Raw genomic sequence first — 19,706 nt, 5'->3', positions numbered from 1 at the left:
AACCTGTACTGCACACCAGAATGCTCATCCAGGGATGTTCTTCTTAAATACAATGTGGAATTACTATGCCCAATAAAAATATAAGTGCCAGCTTGTTTGTGAGCCATTATCAATCATTCTGTCTACTAACCAAAAGCTGTTTCAGTTTATCAAATCTAAAAAAAAGACAAAACTTTCTAAGTTATTACTACTTTTGCAGGCTAAGCATGGCACTGTTAAATATGTCACTTTTTTATTTTATTTAACAATAAATTGTTAAAAAAGGTTTATGTTGGAGATTGTTTCAAGGAAACTGGAAAACAATTCACTAAACAAAAATACATTTATTAATGTTGATTTAAATGTATTCCTGAAATTCTTAATTTTTAAAATTGAGCAAATATTTAGTTAATAAAATTATATTTGTAAATATGTAAACACACACAAGTATTTTAATAATTATTCTCCTTAATTGCGTCACAAATGTTTATCTGTTAGCCTTACCGTTCAAAAACGTTGGACACTGCTACCATTGCTAGAGAGAGTGATTCCTTTGAATTTAGTCTATTTGATCTGCAAAGTGATAATTTATGATTTATTATTTAGATATAGCACAGATACCACACAAACATAAAATAATTATATTTAAATAATAACTAACTAAACTGATCTAAATTTGTTAGTTCTTTCATTCTATTTTTCATAAATGATTATTTTAATAAATATTGATACAGTTTGTATTTATGTGATATGTGTTTAAATTGTGTTGAAATGAACACATACTTAAATAACTAACTAAAAAATTATTTCTTATTGTCTGAATTATTGAAACTTTGCACCCCAGTAATTTGCAGAAGACATTTTAAATAAAATAATACTGAGCCCTTTAAACAGGTTGCTTCCTGTCTGCCACTTATTTGTCATTATAACTGATTCACTCATGTACTGTAAAGTAAACCAAAGTCTGTTAAGTCATTTTGAGGAACTGTGTCAAAATTTGAGGAACTAAAACAAAATCACACCTTTTACAGGTTCTTTAGTAACTCCCAAAATGTGCACGTACACACAAATGTGCATTCACAGTTAAAATTATAGGTCACTGTCTTTGTTTTCTTGTCTTCTTGTGATTGATTGCTGTTTTTAATGCTTGTGGGTTTTTTGTTGTTGTTAGACTGCAAAGTCTTGCTACAAAGGTGTCAAAACAACTAAATGCCTCAAGGCATCTAACAACCTTTCCAAAGTCAACAATTGCAGATTACTAGGAGTGTGAAGCTCTTGTTGTTTTAAATATTATTTAATTCCAAACATATTTAAATCAATTTTAAAATGTGCAGCTTTTGACATTGCCATGCAACTTTTGTGTCTTGCCTGCCACCTTGTGCACAACCATTTGTCCTGCTGCCTCAGCCGTGCAGCTCTTCAGTCGGGTCTGTCTGGCTGCTTTTCTGTCTCTGTTCTTCCTTTCTGCACAGCTCACCTCCTTCTTTAACAGCTGGTATTAATATTATTCCTGTCTGTCCTCATTGTCCCTGTGCATAAAAGCCTCTATGAGTGGCGTGCTTTAGGAAAGCCTAACCCCCGACTTTGTCTCTAGATAATTATCCTGTCTCTGACCTGTCTCGTCATATACCTAATTGCCACCTGCCGTACGACCCCGCCTATATTTGGCCCAAGTGTTGCTGTTATGCAATGGGAAGGACCCGAAAATGTTAGGACCTTGCATGAGGAGACACAAGGTAGGAAGGGTTACAGTAAACGACTTCAGCCTTGTGGACAATGGACTTAGATATTTGTATTTACTCTGCAAGTGTACCATGTCGGAGCTGTGTTCCAGATTAAAGGTGAACACGCAACAAGGCTGCCCGGTCATGCCCTGCTACCCTGGTGTCAGAAAGTGAAAAAAAAACAAAAAACTTTCCCCCCCCAAACACATGAATAAACTTGTAGATTTTTGCTCAGACTAGAGTAAATAAAAAAAAATCAATTGAAGATAAGCAAACCTGCATGTATATTTGTCCATGTGTGTTAACTAGTGAATTACATAAGGACCTTTTTTTTTAGCACAATCGCTGATTACGAAGAAATGCTGCAAGATATGCACATTTCTTCACATCCAACGCCACTCTCTGTTTGCTTAAAAGAACACAATGCAACTCTGAGCCAACACAACTGGAAATATGCGCTTCTTAAAGTTTCGTTTTATTTCTAGTCATGTTCCAGGTCAAGCACAGGCATGATGAGGCAGACAACAGACGTCAAACCAGTGTATCGCTTTTCATCAGAGAGCAATTCACGGAGAGCTTCATATCTGAAGGTTGAGCAGAGCATGACCAAACACCAAAACAGGAAAATGCAAAAACGAGGAAGAGAAAAGATGAGGAAGAGGAGGAGGGAGGAAGGAGGGCTTTCACAGCTGTTGTTCGGCGGTGTTTCCTCTGATAGGAGATGTTGGCTGTACTCCCAGTTCTTTAGGTAAACTACCAAAAAAACATGGTTACCTCAAGGAACAAGGGAGGGGAAACAGGGTGATGGGGGTCATGCTAGTTTGTAAACATAAAAATGAAATGAGCTAAGCTCTTGAAATTAATAAAAAAGAAAAAAGAATTTCTGAATGGAGTTGCCACAATCAACTAAAGTATCTAAGCACTTTTTCTTGTCAAGAGGAAAAAGTGTGCAGCATAATTTTGAAACAACCTACCCTATTAGTTGTCAAGCTCTTGATCTAAAGGTGAAAAAATCTTTTACTTTATGACATCTATGTTGTACCTAGAAAGCACGTGTACCTAGAAAGCATTATTGCGCATGCTCAACATGATGCTTTAGAGTAACTGTGCAGACATCTGCAAAACATGTTAGCCTCTTATCGTGGGATCAAGATGATAAGAAGAATCTAAGTCTTTAATCTGTCCCACTGGATGTCCCAATGTGTTTGTGGAAACAGGTGTCACAGCCTGTTTTAGACTATCACTGCAGGCCAAGAGTTTGCACAATTACTCCATTCTATTCCCAAGACAATTAAGATCATGGACAATGAGTGAAACACTCATTGACTCCCAGAAGTGGCTGCCAGGAAACAAACTGGTGGCATTACCAAGATTATGCAGCGCTGGCGTATAAGATGTGCAAGAAAAAATTACAAATTAATATATATAAAGTGCCTTACAAAAATATTCACACTTCCCAGAATGTGGTGAATTACCACTGACAACATCATTGTAAGTTATTCCAATTTTAAGTCTAAGAAAAATACACACTAAACTAAGAAGTTTTTGTCTTCAAAGGTTTTTGTTAAGAATATTAGAAGTGCACTTGTGTTCAGCCAATTTAGTCAACACATTACAGAACCACCTGTTGCTGCACTACAGTTGTAATTCTTTTGTGGTGTGTTTATACTAACTTTACACATGATTAAAATTAAAATTTTAACCTATTCTTCTTTGTAAAATAGCTCAAGATCAGAGCCCTACACTGACCTGCTAGAGGGTGAACCTCTGCCAAAATATCCTCCAGTAGCCTGCAACAGGTTTTCTTCCAGTACTGCCCTGTAATTGGCTGCATCCATTTTCCCATCAACTTTGACTAGCTTCCTTACCCCCTGAAGGAAAAAAAAAAACATCCTGACACCATACCTGATGCTGCCACCAGCTGCATCTTAAATGCTCACTCCAAGCTGAGTGTCTAATTTGACCAGCTACATTATTTTCAATCTGCTTCAATAAAATGTTTCACAAGAAGAATATGTCTGTGCAAGAAGGAGAGGAAAGGCTCCCCGAAATCGAATTGCATCCTAAGAGGTGCTCAGGGAAGCTTTTTCAGGTGCAAACAACACTCACAGCACAAGAAAGCCTTTGTCAAAATCTGATATCTCCTCCTTGCGAAACATTTAAATTTGAATAGGTGGAAGTATCTTGCTAAGCTCACAGCTTCAGTTTTCTTTTAAGGCTTCCTAAGTGTGCAGAAAAGCACAGAAAAAATACTCTCTTCCCATTGATATGAGCTACAGTAACTTCCTTTCTCTCTGAGCCACCAGAAAGAAAGTGTGAGAACAAAAACAGAAGAAAACCCAAAAAGGCCTTGTAAAAAAAAGGTGGTTCAAATAACAACACTTTCATTCAAGCTGGCTACTCAATGGGCAATATAATGAACAAAGCTGTTGAAGGGTTGTTTTGCCAACACGGTCACACAGTTTTTCTGTGTGTTTGTTGTGTAACCTCTTGTGAGAACAGGACAGCCTTGGGAGCACTCTGCCATTACAGCACATCTACAGATCATTCACGGTTGGAGAGTCAGAACATTAACCACGGGTCGTCCTAATCCAAGACAATCCTCATCACTCATAGAATGATTGCTGCAGCAGTGAGAGTTTTTTTTTTTTTTTGGTTTGCCCACTTTTTCTCTTAAGATCAATTCATCAACAAAAAGACTACGCCTTGTTGATATCAACTTTAGTATCAGCATAAAAACCAATCACAACATTCAAAGTAAGAGTCAGGCCAATTTTTGAAATTGAAAACAAAAAGTATGAACATTTTGTCACATTAAAGCCAAAGTGTGGACAGCACTTGTCTGAAGCACCCTGAGTCAATATTCTTTAGCGATTCCTGTATGTTTGCTGCCCAAGGCCAGCCGCTGCCTTTGCACCTTATAAAACAATCTGTGATCAGTCTTAAATAATTCAGTCCAGGTTTGTCCTGTGTTTATAGTGTTTACTTGCTCGTCTTAACCTTAATTCTAAATAGAGATGACTTTTTGTGAATGTGTATTCACAGTTTGAACTACTGATTGTCAAGCTCAGACTAGAGTCTTTAAAAATCTGTTAAGTTACACTCTAACTGAGTGCTAATGGAGAAACTTCACTCATATACTGTCTTCAGTATCCTAAGCCAGCTCTGGCATGCAGCCATATTTCTTTACAAATACACCTTGCACAATACTGGTACCAACTCGACTTTGTCCTGCTACACATGCCTGTAAGCAATAGAAAACTTGCTAAGGGTAAAACTGATAAATTACTTTTTTCTTTTCTTATTTGACAACCCTGTTCTGTCCAGTACTGCCCTTGGCAGAGAGCTACCAAGGCCACACCAGAAACCACTATTGCTTACTGCCTTCCTAGAGCAATATCCTATGGTATCATGCTGCCACCACCATGTCTTGGCATAGGGGTGATGTATTTAGGGTTTATTTGCTGTGACCTCCTAAATCACTGGTCAGTGAAGGCCACATTTATGGAGTGTTTTCCTGTCAACAGATCCATCCACCAGAACTACGCATCTCTGCAGCTGGTACAGAGATAATGTGTGGCAAAAGTCAAAGACTATTTACAACTTTTGCAAGGTACTGCATGTATGCAACAATACTTGTTTTCTTTATTATTAAAGCCCCTTTTCAGGATATTTTTACCATCTTGAGCTTTGTGCAGCACAACACACCTGATATTCAAAGTGCTTAAAGCATAACAACATGTTTTTCTCTGCACCTTGACTGAACATTTCAGACTTTTTGTAAACATTCTGCACAAAAAAGCAGAGTTTAGTAACCTCCTCTTCAGTATGTGGACTATTCCCTCCCACGCCATGACCTGGCATACGAGAGCAGCCTGCAGAAGAAGCATTGCTCAGATGAAAGTTAAACAAGCCTAAGGATGATGGATCAGTTTGCACTTAAAGGTCAGATGAAGCAAGTGTGTGGAGCTGACATGTAAATAGGCGATGTAAGGCAAAGAGGGAAAGACTCCTGCAGCAGATTCCTGTAAATGTGGGAGAATTTAGCACTTGTGGAAAATTACTGAAAAGCTGAATATGTACTGCTGGCTACATGGAAACATATTTTTTTCTTTTTTCCATTTGTGTTATTGCTCCTCTGACATGTTACAGTTGACTTGTGATATACGTCCAGCTGTGATTGCAAAGTTTCGGTGAAGTAAATGCTGGTCTTCCTGTTTTGCTCAGGCGCTCCCACAACAAAAGATCCTCCCACTGACACACAAAAACCACTTGACCCCAACTAACTTCAACGAACACTGAAAGGTTGCAACCTTAAACGTTACGTAAACGGCTCTCTCTCTCTGTCTCTCTTTCCTTCCGAGGCTTCCCGTTATGTGACACCTTACATTCAGGCTAGTAATAAATAGGTCTTTGTGTGCATTGTAGGCCCCTGAAAGGCTTGTGTCACGGATGTGGGTGGCAGCCTAGATGGAATCTGGGTACATATGAGAAAAATTGTGTTAAGTAAGAGAAAAATAGTCAACCTTCCCTTCTTCTCATCAGCCTGGCTGCATTTGACTATGTTTTGTCCAGAAACATCGACATGCTTCATGTAGGACTACTGTTTCGCTTAATCCCAGATTGTCGACACAACAAAGAGTGCAAACATAACGATGAATCCCTGAGTCATTCGTTTCCATGACACCATACTGGAAAGAATGCAGAAAGGGCATTTAATGTTGCTAGTATTAGTTGTCCCTAATGGTGGTGAGATGGCACGAAGGGACGGAGAGAGAGAGTCTTGTCAGATCCAACCAGTCTAAACCGCTCCTTGCTGGAGAGCAAAGCAGACAGAAGGGAGGTCACGGACAGGATGCATCTTGTTATTTTCGCTCATTTGACTTGGCTGGTGCCTCCCACTCTCTTTCAGTCTCGTCTCTTTCTCTGTCAAACAGCCAGAAACAATCACAGACTATCTGAAACTTGGCCGATATGTTCAGATTTTCCTTCACAACATATTGTTTCCCAGAAAGAGTAAAGCAGAGCCAGACTGAACAGGCCTACCTGTCGACAAATATTTTCTCATCTGCGCCCTTCCCAAACTCCCCTTCTATTTTATTTTAGTTGCTCTCTTTTCTTTCTTTGCCAGTGGCCTTTCCAGGAGTGCAGAAACCCAGTGCATGTACAACAAATCTTGGAAATTTTACAGGAAACTCTATTCATCAAACCCAGAGTTTGATGGTTCATGGAGATCTGCAAGCCAATTTTAATACAGGGCATGAATACTCCAACCCTAACTCACATTGTCAGCTAAATTTTATTCAGCGTCTGCCAAGTTCCAGTATATTTTAACTGGGAAATGAGCTTTCTTGAATAATAAAAAAAATAATTTATTGCCGGCTTTATGAAACAAACCCATTGCACCACAGAGCATGCAGGTTGCCCAACATGCTCTCCAGTTTCCCAGCTTCACACCTGGGTGAGGTGTACAGCTTGTTTACCTTTCTTTCTCGATTTATCAGCGTTAAACAGTTTAATGACGCTTTTTCCCAGAAGTTCTCTGGGTGTTGTTGGAGCCACACGTCACATGTGAGACGTTTCAACATAAATCCTGTTTACCTCTACTTTCAAAACATCCACTGTATATAACTGTTTATTCCACAGAGAGAAATATAAGGAGAACGCTTGTACCCATTTAACTTTGTGATGCATAACTCAATTCAAGATGGGCTGCTTGGCCAAAATTATGTTCCCCCTCTTATTACCAAACTCATTACCGTTTTAGGCATTGCACGACAGGAAGAGTCTTGTTTAGGAAAGTCAGGTCTCCCTAAATTGCATCTCCACCCCAAGAACCTAAAGCTGTTTACTAACACTAACATTTCATCAGTGCTGGAAAACTGCAGGCGTCCTGTAACTTTAAAAGCAGACTGTGGGATTGGGGTCTTATGTGGCAACTTTTGAGTCCTGATAAAAGATCCAAGACCTGCTGAAGCTCTGAGAAGTTGTTCTTTTTTCTAAGAAATGAGATGTTGCATCTGCAGAGATCTGCAATGTTATAGGAAGACTCAAGAGGAATATAATTTGGAGGGTGAATTGAGCCCACCAGTGAGTTCAGCTCTACTGACTTTTTAAATTGTCCTCTGACATTTTAAATTGTCCATGGTTAATTGTGCATTTTGTATTAATGCAAGTGGTTTAGTAGCATTTACTGTATTGTGTTTTACTGTCACAACTATCAGCAAAACATCACTCTTTGAAAGCTTGTGTGCAGTTATAAGAAGGGTTTTAAATCCTAAATCTAAATACTGCTGGTGACATGAATACTTTTCAGTTTTTTCATTAGGTCAACACATGACAGAAACTTGTGCTTGTTCTAAATAAGAATGAAAACAAGGAACATAGGACTATAACTTTCTGATTTATTTGTAACTAGCTATTGTGTACATGACGTTGTTTTTAGCTCAGATTCAAGCAGGATAAATTATTAACCTGGCTTCAAATTATGACTATGCACACATGAATTTAAACTTATAAAGGTTTTTCTCAGGATCTACGCTATAAGTGAAATTGTCAATTGGTCTTGTGTGAATTGGAGTTTTCTTTGTAGCTCCAAGGCCAGCATGAGGCCCTGAGAAGCTGCAAAGTTTACTAATATGCTGGGTCAATATTGCTTTAGGTATATCTCATTACTAGGTCATCCTCCAGGTTGATGTATGTTTCTCTGAGCCATTATTATCTTTTTCTTAATGAAGCTGCCCACGTTTTTCTGGTCTTTCATGTAGTTAATCTAAACATAGCCACAGTTCTTCTGTATTTGCTTTGCACCTCTCTCTCTCTCTCTCTCTCCCTTTGTGTCTGTGCATGTGTACACAGAGTACATCATGTACCCAAAACCTGCATGTGAATAAAACCCAGGGAGAATAAGATAGGCTAATGATAGTCCTGGCTCAGACCTGCTCCACAAAAGCACCGTCTGGGTGCATTGTGTGGAGCTGGCTACTGTGGTTAAACAGAAACGAAAGTGATGCAGTGTGAGATGAAAACACTTGGGATTGTGAAACAGGCGTCTAACAGAAAGAAAAACAGTTGGAGCAACATCAGAATTAATTTCAAATAAAGTGTGAGAATGCCAGTCTTTTAACAACAAAAAGGTATAATTACCTTAGGATTTTGAAACATATTTTTGTTGGAAAATATTTCCTATGTTAAGTTAACTAGGGGCACAAAGAGTTTAAACTTTTCAAGCAACATACTTATCATATACCTGCAGAAGTGTTCAACTGTCTCTACGTTTCACCTTCTCTTTAAGTTAGCAAATAGTAGCCAGGAAGGTCAGAACATCACAACTAACACAAAGTCAGAAAACAAGTGGGATACTCCTGTTGATGAAAGCAGAACATGGTGAACATTTCAGAGTCCTGCATCAGCTTCCACTAAGGCTACTATAAAGACATCATGTAACAACATGCTTTGTCACATTATAAACTCAAACTTGAACTTTTTGTCGGGATTTTGTATCCATACAGCACAAAATAGTTTGTTACATGGAAAAATTATGTATCATTTTTAAAGTCTTAGACGGTTTTATTAATTTATTTATTAATACTTATTTTTTTCAAACAATTTGAACTCTATATTAAACATTTAATCTGAAACCCCAACAGAAAATTCATTCCAACAAGTTGCTTAATTTATTCTCAGTAATGAAGACAAAGGAACACACCAGACACGGCTGTCCACCAACACTGACAGACTGTGCAAAAAGAACATGAAGGAGAATTCCTTGATTAGTCACCTATTAGTCATGCGATACTTGATGAAAGAGAGGCAGAAAGAATCAAAGCCATTTCTGAAGGAAGAATGTTACAAGCATGTAGGACACGGGAAGCATGTGGGAAAAGGTGCTCTGCTCAGAAGAGGCCAATGTTAAACAATTTAGCTCACATACAAAATGTTCCAGCAGGAAAATGACCTAAAACATACAATTAGAGACAAGGTGGAATGGAACACTTGTTAGATTTTAAAATCTAAATCTGGATTTTTTTTTAAAATCCTTTATCTTTCCGCTTCACAATTATGTGCTACTTTATGTTGGTGAGGTTTGTGGTTATAATGTGTCAAAATGTGCAAAGACTCGTGTCGTGTGAATATTTTTGTGGAATCTTAGAGGCCATCCCTTGTGCCTTATCACTTTCCAAACTAAATACAGTAAAACATCTAAATAAATAGAGGCAGGATGACTACACTGACTATTTGAGTTAGGCTGCATGCAAAGGAGAGTGTGCTCTCTTATTATCTAATTAGGCGCCACAGCCATGGTCCAGAAAGATAAGACAGGGAGAACCAGTCACAGCTGCTCCACCCCACCACATCACCGCCTCCTCTGCACACTTGCATACTCTGAGAAACTGCCAACTGGAACTCAGAGAGATGTGGAGTAGAACAAAACTCAAGGAGAGCGAAAAGGCAATGTGGCAATAATGAGCGCAAGATCCTGAAGGACTTCCTCACATTTTTTAAACCACAAATATATAGTTTCAGAGGGTACATTTATAAAATCACCACATTCTCTTTAGGTTCTGGACAATTGTTATGTTTTACAACAACATTCTATCTTAAGCAGTATTAAGAGAACATTATTGGGGCTTCTTTTACACAATCAGTCCAGTAACTCATGAGAATTTCCAGCATACATTACAAAAAGCTGTTTCATAACAATTAAAATTGCCTGTCATTTTTTTTCTTCTTACATGATCTTGTGGCCATTTTATCATTGGCAATATAGAATAGCAAGTAAAAGAGTCTTAAATCTTGCTCAAAATAGCTATTTTATTATGAAACACAGAGAAATACTATGAAAAACACATATATATTTTAAAAAAATTTTTTCTTTGTCATTCTCAAGAACAAGGGTGAAAAATATGGGGGGGTTTTAGCCAAGCAAGAATTATTTTTTTGCAGTATAGGCATAGGTGGACTAAAATATCTTGCACACATGCATCCTTCCATCCCTGCATATGCTAACATGCAGCACACAGATTCTTATTTGAGGTAAATATCTAGTATTTTGTGAAGTAGGGAAAGTTTTGTGAGCCTTTGTAGCATTGGCAGTGAGCAGGAAACATACTTTTGGGAGCCACAGGGGAATCCTGCTCCTCAGATAACAAAGCAAAATACCAGCGAGTCAGCCTGAGTGCTCAGGAACAATGTCGCATTTTTGACATACTGGTAGCCCAATTTCCTTTGTACTGCAATCTGATATCTTGTTCTCCTTAATGCCTCCCTTTATGTTTGGGCTTGGTTGGTTGTGTCTGCTCAGGCAAGGGGAGCTGACCAGGTCATTCTGGTTACCTCCTGTAACACCCATCTTGAATTGTAATGGCCAAAGTTGAGTTTGAATGCATTTAATTTTAATGGTTTGGAAAGAGCTCATGATCAGCTCCTTGTCATAATTCTTAATTGCTTCTCTGCACAATCTGATCTTGAGGATGTGACTTCAACGACTAACACGTGTCACTCACAGATTTTTAATCCTCCTTTGGTACATACAGTATCTACGCTTGGGACAAAAGAGCTTAGATGGATTCTGTTGTTGTGTTGTGCTAATAATGCTTTGGGTCACCTCTGTATAATGAAGGAGTATTCAGGAGTTTTCCTGTGCTTTTAAAATGCCTCATGTCAGTTCAATGCAGAAACTGAAACGACTAATAACAGACCAGTTTCCAAGTTTATTCCTACCATTTGGCCAATATTTGGCAGAAAATCTGCCATGTGTATTTGGACCACTTAAATATGGTTATTTTGTAATAAACCCTGGCTGTTTCATGGACAGAGAATACACAAACAGATTTTTATTTTATTAAAAAGATTTTATTATTTTTTCAGCAAATGAGCTTCGTCCAAGTCTTTCATTTGAAAATGCATACTTATGTTTTCGCATTCCACAGATTTAACCTATGTTTTTTCTCGGTGCTTATACTGTATTCCCATGACAGTCTGACATAGCGCTTGGAGATTCATCATGCATTTTTTGCTCAAACTTATTTTGGTTTCATTAGGGGTCCTAATCTGTCAAAAGTCAGCTGGTGCAAATGGGGATCTGAGCCAAAATGAACTTGAATAAATTGTAATACAAACCTTTGAGATAACAATGTACGATTATGTTAAAATATAGGTGACAAGTTATTGCCATAACTCATTTAAGAAAATCTTGTAAGGAAATTTTGCAATTTTTGGGGTGTTTCCAGCACCTATTGACTGAATAACCTGTATTCCTTTGGTGACAAGAAGGTAGTGAGTCTGCAATTACACCATACTATTATTATGGCTGTGCAGAAGAAAAATGTGTTTAGTGATATTGAGACAAATAATCTAAACAAAGTTCACGGAGAAAAGGAACAGCTCTCTGCAATATATCTAATATTTGTAATGTTGCTAAGAGCAACTGAGCACAAAGTGGCAACAGTGTCGTTTAAGAAAGAGTTGTACGGCCCAGATTGCATGAACTTGTGGTTCAGGGTGTGTCTGTACATTTTATACATTGAGACACACACCCCCGCACACACCCATACACACACATTCATTTCTGTCTGCACAACAAGATCATAATATTGGTTTCCATTGTCTGTGTTTGTGCAGGTTTAGGAAGTAAAATGTATGCATTCTTCATGTTTTGTCTTTGGTCTAATAACCATTTTCTCACAGACAGTAGACCTGGTGTCTGAGGCCCTTAACAGTCTGACGCAGTTATAAACTGGAACACCAACTATGTGAAGGTGGTTCCAAGAATCGTCTGGCAATGCACCAAGAACATTCCCATGCTGTTCACAAAGTCACAGCACAACAAGGCAATAAAAGCCCAATTAAAAATAAATTGTTTTGCATTCATTTTTAACCAGGTCCTCCAGTGAACAAAATGGCACAGTATGTGTTTCAAAGACAAACAAATACATGCTAAATTGTTAAAGTAGTCTTTTATGCTGGAAAGTGATCCCTGACCACCTCTTGTTATTGTAGAGGAAACTCTGGAAAGCGAGAAGAAAAAACTTTTCATGAAGACTTCCTCTCTCTTTGGCACTCTGTTTGATTTATACCACAAACATCAGCACTCTGCCTATATCTTACCTCAGCTCACTATCAACAGTACCCTATTTTTAGTTAGCCCGGACTATGCTTTGTCTTCTTTCCAGCCTCCTGTCTGACAGCCTGACTCTTACTGAAGCTTCAACTCTCCATCCTGGCATTGCTCCTCATGGCCTTTATTTGTCAGAGACATGAATCTATTACATCCCCCCCGACATTTTTGGCCTTATTGCCCTCTGCAACTGTGTTTCAAACACAGATGCTCCAACAGCTCAGACTTTTCTTCAACAAGCACAAAAAATAAAGTGTAATAAAAAGAGAAACTGACCAGAGTGTGCCTGCACTTTGTTCTAGGCATCAACTCAAAAGCCAGGTGTCATTAAAGACTCCATCTTAGGCTTTAATGCCTCGGTCCAGAGTGTGACTAAATCTGCTTTTTATTGGCTGAAGGTGCCTTTTATTCTAAGCCAATACCCAATGCATGAAATGGAACTAGCTGTGTGCCATGTAGGACCAGGAAAAGAGCAGATTTTTATTTTTTTATGGATTCTGTATCCTGGGGGATAGAGACATTTCACAGGCTGTCGAAGAGAAGGCCATCAGACATCTGCACTTTACATTAATAGATGCATTTAAGGAGGTGTGAGTTAAAAATTGAGGCTATGTGACCTCATGTGAGCATTTGAAATGAAACGGATAGTTATGTCAATTCAAAAGGAGCAGAATGTATGTACAAACGCGCATGTTGTGAGGTAATGGGGGTATTTTAAAATACCTCAGGTATTATTTTACATGTTTTTCTTATTGCTATTTAAATCAATAATAAGATTGTATGCATTTAGAGAATTTCTGCCATTTCATGGGTCTACTGAAAAGAGAAGTGGTGGTAATTTTATTAAGACCAAGGTTTCAAATAATAATTTTGTATGTAATTTTATACTTTCTGAGAAGAATATAAATATATAATTCTTCAAGAACATTTTTCTTTTAAGAAAATGTTTACATATGATAATTAGGAATGAAAATTTATGATAATTTGGGCCAAATTTTTTTTCCTATAATAATATTGTTTTTTTTGTCAGTAATTGTTATTTACCTATATTATACATACAGTATTTACTTACATGGAAACAACATGGATTTTGATACTGTCACCAGTGTTACTTAGCTCAGATAATAATGCAAAGGAAAACAAACAAAAACAATTGCTAACTTATTGAACATAATCTATTTTATAGTTGTATTTCTCTTATTTGGTGTATTATTATTGCTTATATCATAAAGAAATGAGTAATAAAAATGTAAAATCAATTTGACTTAATAATTCATAAGTATTTGGATCCTTTTATTCATCCACCCACTAATCATTATAATACAGTTAATTTTTTATTTAGACCTTTGTGAAACACACTTTTCATCTTTGCTGTACAAGTAATAAATTGTCTTTGTGGTTTGTTTTTCTTAAGAAATCTCAGCTCAAAATATGTAATTAGGAAACTTTTATGGCTTATGATGATGTTTTGCCTCTAATGTGGGCAGCGCAGGGATAGCTAATAACAGTTTTCTGGGAACAGCATTTCATCTTCCAGATTACGCATTGTGCCATGTCTTTGCAGGATTTAAGATTCCATCGTTCTTGCACAAGAATGTCTTTGTAACATTGGAAAAGGGATTTGATTTTTAAATGTTATAGGTGGCGCAATGACTTTGTTCTGATCTCTGGGCTTGTTTCACCACGCAATCCATTTGGTCTGTTAACCCGCATGCCAGAAAATACATTTTACATCTTTACATTTTATATGGTAAGGATTTGGAAAGTGAACTCCAGACTGTTTTGAGTTGTTCCACATTAATATGATCTGCATAGAAAGGCACTTAAGAGATGGTGGTTCATTCTGAGATGTTAACACAGAAACAAATCTCAAAGAATGGCACGTAAAGCAGCCAAACTGCACAACGCCTGGGTGAAACTGAGTGCACATTGAGGCCTGCTTTGGTTTTCCATACGTCTGTTTCACCATTCATGCAAATCATGCCTCTTTAAAACTGAGGAGCTGTAGTCAGTTCAAGTTTCACTGATAAGAGGCACATTTTCAGGTGTGACTTGTGTATAAATTAACTAAATTGGTCACTGTCTGGGCACACCTTGGATTAAGAAGGAATTTACAGCGTCTCCTGCATATTTATAGTGATGTTAAAGCAATAAGGAAGTCTTGTTGACCGAAGATTTTATCAAAATTTCACCAGAGATTAGATGCACTGTAATTTCAGAATGTCACAGATTGTTCCAAGTGAACTGATATGAATTATTTGCCTCCTTTATTTGCACACCTGATAAAGATGTATTAGAAAACCTTGGAATAAAGGAATGTTTACTGAAAATAGCTCAATCTCACTTGGAAAGATTTGCTCTCTCTAAGCTCTGGAAATTGTTTTTAACTTCCTCTTCACCAGGCATGTGGCAAGATTAGCTGATGTTCTCATCCAGGCTTGCTTATTACAGTTGTTCCAGTTGTTTTATGCTTTTTAATTATTTCACCTATTGTAGAAATGGGCAAGTTTAAGCAAGTAAGCGCTCTGTGTAGTCATATTCTTATATTGGAGAAGATCAACACACAACTGCCTGATGGGAATGGCATGTTCTCTTTTATTTCCATTTTTTTTAATAGATGCTAGGAGAAATGAGTTTGTGTTACTTTTTTTCTCTATTTGTAAGGGCTTCGGTGATTAGAAAGACATCTTAGCATAGCTTCATTTATATATATTTATAGATGCTTTTGTCATGTTTGTTTTTATAGTTACAGTTCTATAGGTGCCACTAATTGTGAGGCCGCCGATTTTAATTCTAAACAATAATCTCTTTGTGTTTCTTAAACACAGAACAAAATGTATTCAAATTAAAGGCTGGATTCTAATTTATGTATTCATCTGATACTATGCTACAGCATTAAAGTGTTTTAACTGTGTTTTGCATTAACTGTCAAGAAATGTGGACAGGAATGCAAGCACTTTAGAAAGGCACCATTAAAGATGAACAAATATAGATCTTCACATTAAAACTTTTGGGTAGTCTATACAGTATTTGAACCAAGACTTTGTGAAAGGGATTGTGAAAAAGCCTGATCATGTCTTTACTCCTCTGTGAGATGGTCAGATGATGATGTTTCCTGACCACACCCAGCAATAAACTCAAGATAAACTGGCCAACAATTTTCCATACAATAGGGTTTTGATTTTGCTGTAAACAAAACAGAAACTAAGGAAAGTGACTGTCTGTGTCCCACTTCTGCTGTTTTCTGCAAAAAATTTAAACAGTGTTGGTGTCTGTAATTTCTAATACTCTCCTAAAGAATTATTAGCCATTTATCACAATTTTCCCAATGGAGCTGGAAAATTAAGTCTGCAGGCAAGATCTGGGAGATTAAGGTTTAATCTCATCTTTATGTGAATTATGCAGCATTTGCCTGCGCTGTTTTAACAGCTCATTGTTATTTCAAACCCATCTCTACCGAATATTCTCACACATAGCTGAGGCGTTCACTCCTTAAAGTGATTAAGTTTCAGACAGGAACATGAAATTCTTCATACCTTTTCATTGCATAATTTGTTTGTTGCAGATATTTGCCCTACTGTTTGTAATTGCTATGTGAAGGGAGCAAATTCCTGTACAAAGAGTTCATGGGGAGGATTTTATGAGGTCTTTGACACACTGTGCTGCTGTTTTGGAAGTTTTCACTCCTTTGTGTTTTGACTGTTATTTGGCTCTTTTCATAAACATAAAGTCTCATGATCAGTCATTGTACGGTATGTGTTCACAACTCTTCAAGTTTGTCACATGATGGCACTTTTGAGACTGAAAATGAGACAAAAGTGGCCCAGCATTGCAGTCACCTGTAGTCGCCTCTAGATAAATGATTAATATCGTTTGGTTCATTTCTGTTGAATCACAAATCCTGGCCCAATCTGAACTTTTTGGCTTTGCCTCAAACAACAATCATGCCAAAAAGTCCTCCTAGAAACTTCCTGTAAGTGTTGTTTCATTTATAATAGAAGATTTTCTGACTGCTGCAACTATGGTGTTTTCATGCAAATGCAAACCTTATCCAGGGTGTGCTAAAGAATAACTATAATTATCACTATTGACTTCATCAGCAGGACTCCAAAAGAAACAGTAATAGCAATACTTGTGCAGCCCAATCAGGTGAAGACTGCAATAAATGGCTTTATGTCCTCTGCATGGTCTGTACTCATGCAAAGTAGATCATGAGCCAAAGAGATTAGAACAGCCATACATTACAGGAAAGCAAAGGCTGGTTAAAGTTTAACTAGTATGGATAATCTGCATTATTATAACTCTTATCCAAAGAACATAACTGATATGGTAATGCCTCCAAACAACTGAAAAATTTAACAGTAACTATATTTTCCAGAGTGACGCCTAAATGTTTAATCAAAACAAACAATTGCATAGATGTTTTTTATCCAAATAGTCAGTACATACAAAATGGGGGTTTGTTTGACTTCTTAATATGATGAAAAGATGGCAGTGAATTTAAATTTATGATCTTTTATTTTGCTTTTGTATTTTCAGACAAATACAACTAATGTATTTATAATTTTTATTGTCATGGTAATTATATGTAATAACTGAGGAACAGCAATAAAATATCAGCCTCTCTGATAACAATGAAACAGTGACGGTAAATGTTAAAGAAAATACAAGATTATGTGAAAGTAAGTATTTATGAAGAGAAAACAAAAACTGAGATAAATATCAAGAATGTCCTCAAGATTACCTGTAAAAATAAATCAATAAAAATATGTCTTTCATTGGTCAACAATCGACCTTAATGTTTTTGTTTCGCATATTGTGTATAAATGTTGTTAAATGGGATTTTATTTTCCTGAATATGTATTGATTTTCCTCTCTAAAATTAGATCAGCCTGACCTTTACCCAGGAAATTAAACAACACTGAAAACTGCAGTTTGTTAGAAAAAAACTGAAGCAGCATTTCATTTATTGTTGCAGCAAATCAAACTTTAAATCACTATGACTTAATAGGTTCTGGTCCCTCTCAAAAGTTCAGTTATGAGGTTTAAAAAAATGTGTTATAAAAAAGACCTCAGAGGGAGATGAGACACTTTCAACTTAAAGTGTCAAACCATAAAATAATTATTTTAATAAATTTGTGGGAAGAAATTGCTTTCCAACAATGAACTTTACTTTTTTTCCCCCGATTGGTCCAACAAAGGGATTTATTTTCGAGGTAATGCAACCAATAGTCATTGCATGTAAAGTCAGGAAGTTCAAAAATAAAATCACAGATCACAGAGTAAAATCCCAGATTTGTCAGAGTTGCGCACGTTTGATTGCACATGTCAGTACATGCAAGAATTTGAGAAGGTGTGCAAGTGTTTTGAAATGATTTAGTTTAAAAGTTGGATCTTTTCGCCTAGCTGTTTTAGATACCAGATAAAATCTGGAAACAGTCTGAATAACTAAAAATAAGTTATAGTTTTCATTGATAATTTTACGCACACTTCAACAGGTGATAAGGCAAACTTCTTCATAAATATTCTTCAAGAACCATAAAGAATCATTTCAGATCAAATCAAAATTTGGTATTGTGAGAACAGACCTTCTAGATTCAGTCGCTGACTTATTAGTTAAGTACGTCTTAATCAAATCAGAATATTAAACGTACCTGTGAAAGAAGAGTAGAATGGACAACATAGTCTGGTCGATGTTGCTGCTGCAGATGCCCTCATTGAGGAGAAAGCAGGGGTCCCTCACCACTGACTCCAGGGAGTCCTGCCTCATGATGTTGTTCAGCTTGTCTGTGTTCAAGTTCTGGTACATCAGCTGGCTGCGGAGCTGGCGAAAGTGGTTCACACTGGGGCTGGTGGGGCTTGGTGGCAGGGCCCCCGCAGTGCCATGGCTTCGAGTCGGACTGCTGGACAGGGAGTCATCACACCCGTTGGCCAGGTCCAGGCAGCAGCTGCAGCAGTCCAGGCCTATGGGCGAGCGGCAGTCTTCATCTGACATCTTCGTGCGTAGGTGTGTGAGAAAAGGGAGCAGGTGCAGGAATGACAGAGACTGATGTGAGGACTTAGTGGAAGAAGTTCAGGGACAGTCTAGTGTGTCATCCTGTCCCCACGCCTGGGCCAGTGAGGATAAAACGTCAGGTTGAGCTCCTCCTGAGAAGTCGCCACGCACTCTGCCTGCTTCTGTCAATGAGTCTCCCCTCCTGTGGCTGTCCTGTGTTACAGCTTTTTTGTTCCGAGCCGACGTTGCTGCACTGTTTTGCTACAGTGGCAGAAAAATAGAGTACTATGCAAACATTCTCTCGCCCCGATTCAGCGGGAGTCCTCTTGTAAGCAAAACCCAGAAGCTGCTTGCTGCTTATCACTGTTTTCCCTGAACTTTTTTTTTTTTTTTTTTGGCGTGCCTAGAGACACGGAGGAGGGAGCAAAAGAGGAGGGAAGGACACGCAGGGGGAGTGGAAAGACCTGTGATTGGTAAAAGGCATCACTGTTTGCAGAAACTGGTCCCTCCTTCTTTCTCTTTCAGATGGCCAGAGTGAGTACAGGAGACAGAGAGGGAGGGGACCTTGCTGAGCATGCTTCAAACATGTGCAGCTGTCTAAGCTCCACCTTACCCTGCTGACAGCCCAAGGAGTGGCCGAGAGAGAAAGTTTGCAGCAACTCTAAACTGTGATAAGATGTGCTAAGTTGTGAAAATAAAAGCACACAAGGGTTGCCTCAGCTAAAGTTGGCACATTTAATTGAAAAGGCCTGCTTCTTGTTATGACTTTACACAGTTTAGGGCCTTGCAAAAAAATTCCCCATTGCATTTTCTCCTATTTTGTCAAGTTGCAGTCACTCAAATAAATGCCTTTAGAGCACAAAGTGTGATCTAAACAATTCCTTTGTAG

The 19,706-nt window shown here is 37.8% G+C and overlaps 1 protein-coding gene across 2 annotated transcripts in view; it reads right to left on the bottom strand.

Moving 5' to 3' along the window:
* The window catches only part of tsc22d3 (TSC22 domain family, member 3), a 37,701-nt gene extending 18,508 nt beyond the window's left edge, over positions 1–19,193 (bottom strand). Inside the window, exon 1 of one of the 2 annotated variants that reach the window (XM_032554577.1) lies at positions 18,477–19,193. In XM_032554577.1, coding sequence (XP_032410468.1) covers positions 18,477–18,817 — 341 coding nt within the window. In that variant the 5' untranslated portion in view covers positions 18,818–19,193. The remainder of the gene's footprint in view (positions 1–18,476) is intronic. The other variant, XM_032554578.1, reaches the window with a different exon arrangement.
* Positions 19,194–19,706: the final 513 nt, after the last annotated feature.

The sequence above is a fragment of the Xiphophorus hellerii genome, chromosome 23 (genome assembly GCF_003331165.1).
Source record: "Xiphophorus hellerii strain 12219 chromosome 23, Xiphophorus_hellerii-4.1, whole genome shotgun sequence".
Lineage (NCBI taxonomy): Eukaryota > Metazoa > Chordata > Actinopteri > Cyprinodontiformes > Poeciliidae > Xiphophorus > Xiphophorus hellerii.
This window is presented reverse-complemented; position numbering and strand designations above follow the sequence as displayed.